Below are 7,671 nucleotides of genomic sequence, written 5' to 3' on the forward strand. Positions count from 1 at the left end.
TCTTCTAAACTTCCATTTACGTTACGTCCAAAAAAGGTAAGCATGTTGTCTACAATTTATTCCAAATACGTCCAGAAGAAAAATTAACATCGTCTAATTTTAGCGTAAAACCCTGTAGCAAATTGACAACAAAACACGCTCATAGAACGCGTCAAGCTCGATTCTTATTGATCATAAACAATCCTGTTTGCACATAAAATAACGCTGTTTGTGGTCATGAGCTTTCTCTCTTTCTTTCTTTTTTTCTTCATAATAAAGAAACTTTTTTGGCCTTCACCTGTGATTATTCTTTTCCTATAATTCGTCTATATAACTAACATTACCTTCTTAGATTTGGGGGTGTTTCTCTTGATTTTGCGATGTAAACAAAAGACTTGGATAAGAACATGATGAAACGTACGTTTGGTTTAAAGGGAGATGACTCAGGTGTTCCGTTTTTATAATGGGTTATCAATAAAACATGGAAAGGAGTAAATAGCTCAAGCCCATGAAGCAATGCAAACCATAAGAATGAAGACAAGAAATATCTTTTAGGTCACACTTGCTCTTACAATTTTCCTTGACACAATCTGTCATCAAAGAGAATATTTAATAACTGTGCAACTTTATTTTTTTATTTGCAGCATTTGCTCTTCTGGGTCATTCTTAATACCTTCTTTTTGAGCTACTGGAGCATTTATGTGAGGATTGAACCTTTCCAACAGTTTCAGAACATCAGGATAGATAATATCCTCTACTCCTTCTGCCCATAAAAAGTCCAAATGTTCCCACTTGTCAATTGATTTTACATAAGCCAGTGGTGAAGGCAGGTCTGCAGAGAGAACATTAAAGTCGACAAGTGAATCTGATCGACCATAAAAGATTGCTATCGGTGTAGTAATCTGTAAGGTAGGGAAACGAGGAGGTATATGATCTGCGGCGCCATTCTCTGAATGATAGGGTAATCTACTTGGAACTTCATCATACATTTGAAATTGACCACATCTTATGATTTGAAACCAGTGCTATTATATAAGATTTAATAGAGTCCTTCTTTTTGTTTTTGGTCCTTTACCACCAAAGACTTGACACTGGTAGTGCTGTAAAGATGCTGATAACTAACAGCCTTTTGAGAGTCAGACATGTTTCTTCCTGTCCAGCCAAACAAAAAGTGACAGCATGTATCAATGATCTTGACATAGATAGGTGGAGTTACGATACGCTGCCAGAACAGTGCTAGTTTAAGAGGTGCCTTTCTGCCAAACATCAAGTAAATGACGGCAGGTGTTGCCTTGACAAACGCGTCAATGATTGGATGCCTTAAACCTTTTGGTGTTGTAGCAGGAGCTAAAGCAATGAACAAGTTGACCTTTTTGTTCAAATCGGGATTGATTGACAAGCTGGCAAAAGCTTGAGCAGTTCCTTGCGAGAAACCAATGTAGGTAAGACTAGAAGCACCTGTTTGCTTCAAGATGTACTAACAATGTCATCAGTGTCTTTAATAAGGGTTGCTCTACAAGTCTTTTATGCTCTTTTTACGTCAACTGTATCGGGCAAGTCTCTCATAGCAAACTCATTCATCGAAAAGTTCCAAAACTGCTGTTGAGTGGCATTTAGATGAAGATGATACTGCGAGTATTTGTTACCACGAGCGTTTCCCAACCAGACGTCATAGCCTCTCTGGGCTAGCACGAACGGTAAATTTCTGTATTCGTCAATGTTGGACACCCACACTTCAGAAGACATGAGAAATCCATGGTAGAGAAGAACAACAGGCTTCTCTTGATACCCTAATGGCTTGGGATGCTTGGTCTGAACAAACTTGTCTAGATTGTTGATAATCTCTATTTCCTCTTGAGGTTCAAATTTTTTAACTTTTCGGTGTTCTGTCTTTACAGAAGGGATACGATGAACGCATAACAGATAGTTATCCTTTGTCAGAACGACATGTTGCTCACAGTTATAGTTCTTCCAATGCCTGACCATCTTTTCAAAGGTTTCTGCGTGTTCCAAGGGACTAACATGCGGCTTGGCTTCAGCGCGTGATAACCACGGAAAGTTACTATTTATCGAAGAACTTAGTTTTTAAAAGCTGTATAAACTAGGGGAATGTTACGCTTCAATCAAAGCATCCATTTGTCTGATTAGAAGCTTTGGCATGAACATGAGGATTACTCTAACAATGCTCTCACATGTAAAGAAGATTATGGTTATAAAGACGCTAATGAGTTTCTGTCAGTCGAAGCTTATATTTTGTCATTTACAGAAATACCTTTGATAATCTCTAAAAGATAAGCGATCGAGTATTGGTATGCTGACAATTGGCATCTTTAAAGAAGAGAGAAACGGTGTTTCATGCAGCAAACCTGTCTTTATTCACGATTCAAACACCGATTGCGATAATTTTGCTAATGCTTAAAAATAATCTTGTATTAAACCCAAGTGGGCACGCAGTATTTTTATACTGAAATTACCCGAACAGGTTCAACAAGGTAGGGTATATATGTGGTGGGGATGAGAAGGTACTGGTGGTGGGGGAGGAGAAAGTAAACAATCTAATGGGAGGGGTAGAGGGAGATAAACTAATCACTATAACTGGTAGGCTAAGACTTGGTGGTGTTAGGGTTCATGCTTATTTCAAGCTGGGTCGGTACCGCAATTATTCATAGTTTGTTAATTACCTTTGAATTCAATCAGTATCGCACGCCACTGCCACAAATTAAAAGACAATAATGTGAGATCTATGACAAAAAGAAAGTTCCCTTTGTTCAACCTGTAAAGATGAAGAATTAGAAAGCCCCTGACCACGGCCATTTCGACGAGCCCGCTAGCCTATAGTCTTGTGTCGCAGACTCTTAAAGTAACATATTCTTAACTTCTAAAATGTAGACAACTATCTCATTAACTCCTTTACTTAGATGTGCAAATCAAAAATATTTGGAGTTCAGAAATCAATGGAATAGGGATTTAGTAGCTGTTTTGAATTTCAAAGTAATCATGGAGAGTCATCGATAAGCACTTGGTCGCCCTTCAAAATTTCAGAAGCAAATCGTACAGTTACCGAAATGGAGACGAAAGATGTGGCACTAAGTTTTCTGAGCCGCATTTTTTTATTTGTAGTTTTAAATTAATAGCTATAAATTCAAAGCTTTCTATATTCTATATCTCTTTATAGCTTTCTAAGCGTATTGTTCTATTTTTTCTTGACTTGTGGGCGGGTTATTTTCGCTGGTTGAAGAAACTGCGAAACCAAGGGATGAGTCGTACCACATCTTTCGTCTCCATTTCGGCAACTGTACGATTGAATGTCGTTCCTAATTCAACCACTTTACAACGTAGAGACGTAGAATTTAATTTCGAAAATAATAGTAGTTCCCAAAACCAAGCCGTGCTCGGCATGGCATTGCACATTAGACAATAAAAGGAAGTTCAAACCAAAACAGCAAGACTTGGACAGCTAGATCTTGAATCTACGTATCCAGTAAGAACGACATGGCTATTTATAACCAAGACCGAACACCTTCGTCACGAGCTTCCTGAGAATCATTCGCTATTCCTGGCATACTTAATGGAACCCAGAAAACTTCGCCCACTCAATCCAATTTCAGTAGCGAACACTGTTAAGAAACACATGCAAGCTGCAGGGATAAATACGAAAGTATATGGCTCACATTCAATTCGTTCAGTAAGCAGTACGAAGGCCGCAGAAGTAGGCAACGAGATAGATAAGATAAAGAAGCATGCCAATTGGAGCCTGTCTGCCAACACATTTGAACGATTCTACTACAAACCACCTCACTAGCAAGCTGACAGCAAGAAGATTACAGAGTCCATTTTTTCTTTTTGTCCTGAAAATCATACCGCATCCTCTGTCCTCCTTTCGTCAACTGTAGTATTCAAAAAGTTTTCTACTGGTCTAAAAAAATTTATAATCTTCTCAAATGTAACCGAAAATAGTGTATTGAAGCCTCTTCCTCAAAAAAGGTCCGCTCTATGCCACCCGATAATGGCAATGATCTTGCTTAGGGTGGGCATTGATAGAGTAAACCATAGTGCAGGTAAATTTTATACTTTTTATTATCTGAAAACTAATTTTCTTCTGCCTGTATTTATTTTTCATTTCGTCCAGAAAAAGACTAGCATCATTTGAATTCAAAGTGGAAACACTGTATGTAGTCTTATCTCTTACCACCAACATTCCTTACCAAGAAAGCGAGAAAATCAATCGATGCCTGGCTCATTCGTTGGCCTTCCATATGTGCAATATTACTCGAAACGGACTACTTAGCTCACTCTCAGTTTCCTGAAGCTTCAAACCAACTTGGTGAACCCTTTATCAAACGTCTTCGTTATATTCAGCAAAAATTTTCAGATAGTTAACTATCATCCTTAATACATAATACTTCCACATTTTCCCTTTAATCCCAAAAGGGCTTTTCATTCCTTCTCACTGCGATCTGATCCGGGCAGTACAGCATGAGAATGCTATGTACTCATCGGTCATTAAAAATTATTATCAAATAAAATTATTCTTTAATCGTATGTAGTCTTATTTTAATGGTATATGTTTTCTTTTTCAAGCTAACTACTCGAAAGAGCAAAGAGAGGAAAAGCTTACAATAACTTTATTATTTAAATAGGTACATTAAAATAAATATGCTCACCACTTTGGCCAGCCTTCTTCATCTGTCTCTATCTCAGTGTCCAAAGGGTTCAGAACCTTGAGATATCGAGGATCATCAAGTTCAACATTCATCCATCTTTTAACAGTATTACTTTCCACGATAGAGAGTCTCTTGTTCAGTTCTTCCTCTGTTAAACTATTCCAGTCTATACCTGTTAATGGGTCATCCTCTGTGTTTGTCCAATATTCTTCGTCAACGTCTTCCTCGTCATCCACTCTGAGACTACTAGGGTTAGGTTCGCTTGGTGAATCCCATCCATTCATTTGCTCTTCCTGTTGCTGAAATTCATTATTTAATTCTTCCAAGTATAGTCTGTTAATCTCTTTCTCAATTTCTTCATGTGACAGAGCTAAGGTAGGTGCACTGTCAGGTAACGGCGTACCAATGCTCCATGTGCGTTCTTCATCATCCTCTTCTTCTTCGGCATCCGTAGAGTACACCTCTTTGTCAAGGAACATCCTGTAGTTTTGCTTAAAGTCAACATCCAATTCAACGTCATCAAGTGCGATTAGTTCATGTATTGAATATTCTGGTAATCCATTGGGAGCATCAGCATAAAAATATGTTTTTTCTGGTCCATGAATCTCATCCATTGAGGGCAATAAAGATGATAAATAGTGTCTTCCATTGTATAATCTGATTAATGTTCTCAAATGTTTTTCCTTCAACTATGAATAATAGATAAAAGAAAGATTAGATGCCTATAAGAAAAAAGAAATAATACTTTACTGTAGTATCTTCTGTATCCACAGATCCTTCAGATGTCGACAACCATTCATCATTTAATGAAGTTGGACAATGGGAATAGATTGCTGATACTGTCTTCATATTGGCTATACAATTGATATATGTTGTTGATAAAAAAAAAGAGGAATGAAGCATAGAATACTTACATGATCTCCATTTACGGCCAAGATATGGTACTTGATTCTTCAGATTCTTCAAGACATACAAGCTTACTGTAGGGTGTCCAACTTTTAATAGCTTTTTTAAAATGGCCTATATCAAAATAGATAAGTAATGAACTAATAACGTATGCTCAACCCCTTACAGATGATTTATACTGCACCAAGAGCAGAATACGTTGTGCCTTGCCTTTACTAAGCATTTGTAATATCCTTAATAAATTGATAGTCCAGCATAAATTCCTCTTGTTTGTATATCCTCTGTCCCCTTGGTCATCATCCTGGGGCTTCAGCTGCTGCACATAGCCGAAAAAGCTATAAAACAGATAAATATGTTTGTTATTCATAAATGGGCTATGTATACCTTTGGCTATCATCATCCGTCTTTCTTGAAGCCAGTAAGCCAATCTCTTGTAATCCAAGCAACTTTAATATGAGAAGCATACATCCGGAATCAATCAAACTCTGTGCAAAATATTCAAATTCGAATACATCTAATGTATCATTTGTTATTAATAAGTTGCATTCATATACTTTTACTTACGAGAGACCTTAAACCATTTCAATAGAAGCAATAGTATGCCTGATACAGCTTTTGACACAGTTTCTCTATTTCTAGTAACATTCACATCTTCCATTATTTCAGCTTCCTTATCCTTCCCTGTTGATACAACGGATAACAACATCTTCAATACCACAACGACTATACTATGAAAATAGGGAACGATGGATCTATACAATTGCTTTATATATTCCAGCTTTGACTTGTGTGTGTCATTCAAGTGCTTCATCCATTTATCGTCGTCGTCGTCATTTTCATCTTCAATTTCATCATCTTGTTGTTGTTGTTGGTTTTGTTGTTTCTTTTTCCATAGTTGCCATCTATTTATGGCCATCTTTCTTTCCCGAATAGTTTGATAATTTGTTACTGAAATATATAAATGATCTAACCAAATTTGATTTGCCTCTAATAGGCTGTGGGGTATCATAGATCCAGGCATTATTAATGGTAGCAAGTTGGCTTCTTTTATTCTTTTATATTCCTCCTTTGCTGCATGCTGTTGTTGCTGTTGCTGTTGTTGAGATAATGTATTTTTGGAAGGAAAGATGGTCTGAAATGGCAGATCAGTCTTATTTAACTCTTCTACTAAACCCATCAGTTGAACCAATCTTTTTGTAGGTGAAATGATTAACGAGTCTTTTAACAATTTTGATGTTGGCTTTTTTGGTATAAATGTGGGATATCTGTCACTTGAATGCTGATAGAACGCATATAGGTCCTCTGGTGTGCATTTTATAAGCTTTGATTTATCCTGATAGATAGGTAATCCATAAGCCTGACGTACGCCCTTCTTCATATCTTGATATTCTTCATTCAAGTCCCCAAGTGTGATCAATAGAGCCTTCCAGATAACCAACATCAGTTTCTTTAATGGAAATATTTTTGTAAAGTGCTCTTTCAATCGAACAATGAGGTGAAATAAGGATTCAGCTACTTGATATTCTTGTAGGGATGTACTTTCTTGCTTATTACATATGATTACCAGGTACATCACGGTAAGATAGATATCGAATTCTTTACAAATAATATTGACTGATTCTACAGAGGCGCTTCTATAAACATATGTTAGCCATCCTGTAGATCCTTTTACTCTTTTGTTACATTTCTATCTGCTCGCCTGCTTGATTAAGTAATTTTTTCAATATCGAGACAACATCCATACTGAACAATAACTGGTTATTGTTTCTAATCCTTTCAATGTGATTTTCCTTTTTTTGTCCCATAAAATCATCGTATGTTCCTATCATAATATGTTATGGTTGCCCATTTTAATATTGTTGTAGTATAAAATACCAAGTGATATATATGCGATGCTTTGTAAAGTAGAAACACGCTTTTCTTCGTTTTCTAAATCATCAATAGCTTGTTGAATAAACCCCTTTTGTTCATCTTTTGTTGACTGATTCCAGGCTAGATTAGTTTAATTAAAAGGCTCTTTTTTTTTTTTATTGTATTTACTTGGGAATTTAGTATTAAACTCTTGGTGATATGTCTTTAGTTCAGTTTTTATTTCTGAATATGAAATGAATTCGTTGATTTC

At 36.6% G+C, this 7,671-nt stretch overlaps 2 protein-coding genes across 2 annotated transcripts; both read right to left on the bottom strand.

Moving 5' to 3' along the window:
- Nucleotides 1–247: 247 nt before the first annotated feature.
- On the bottom strand, nt 248–2,305 carry RHIMIDRAFT_257974 (alpha/beta-hydrolase). Its single transcript, XM_023611316.1, has 4 exons — nt 2,252–2,305; nt 1,519–2,200; nt 1,055–1,456; nt 248–1,004 (listed from the first exon to the last, which is right to left on the bottom strand). Exons 2-4 carry the CDS (start codon nt 1,963–1,965, stop codon nt 606–608), a joined length of 1,248 nt encoding a protein of 415 aa, XP_023464543.1. The 5' UTR covers nt 1,966–2,200; nt 2,252–2,305; the 3' UTR covers nt 248–605.
- Nucleotides 2,306–4,639: 2,334 nt separating this feature from the next.
- Nucleotides 4,640–7,122, bottom strand: RHIMIDRAFT_244716 (uncharacterized protein; the record flags this gene model as incomplete). Its single annotated transcript, XM_023610107.1, has 7 exons — nt 4,640–5,332; nt 5,394–5,497; nt 5,558–5,603; nt 5,625–5,663; nt 5,716–5,884; nt 5,934–6,063; nt 6,114–7,122. 7 exons carry the CDS (start codon nt 7,120–7,122, stop codon nt 4,640–4,642), a joined length of 2,190 nt encoding a protein of 729 aa, XP_023464544.1.
- Between the last annotated feature and the right edge of the window lie 549 nt (nt 7,123–7,671).

The sequence above is a fragment of the Rhizopus microsporus genome, assembly GCF_002708625.1.
Source record: "Rhizopus microsporus ATCC 52813 unplaced genomic scaffold scaffold_12, whole genome shotgun sequence".
In the NCBI taxonomy this organism is placed as follows: Eukaryota; Fungi; Mucoromycota; class Mucoromycetes; order Mucorales; family Rhizopodaceae; genus Rhizopus; species Rhizopus microsporus.

Excerpts from the sequence above, each read along its gene's own strand:
- RHIMIDRAFT_257974 (XM_023611316.1), bottom strand. The coding sequence starts at position 1,965 with ATGGTCAGGCATTGGAAGAACTATAACTGTGAGCAACATGTCGTTCTG. Across the intron at positions 1,457-1,518 it reads ACTTGCCCGATACAGTTGAC|TACATCTTGAAGCAAACAGG; the intron begins GTAAAAAGAGCA and ends TGACATTGTTAG. Across the intron at positions 1,005-1,054 it reads CCAGTGTCAAGTCTTTGGTG|CACTGGTTTCAAATCATAAG; the intron begins GTAAAGGACCAA and ends CTTATATAATAG.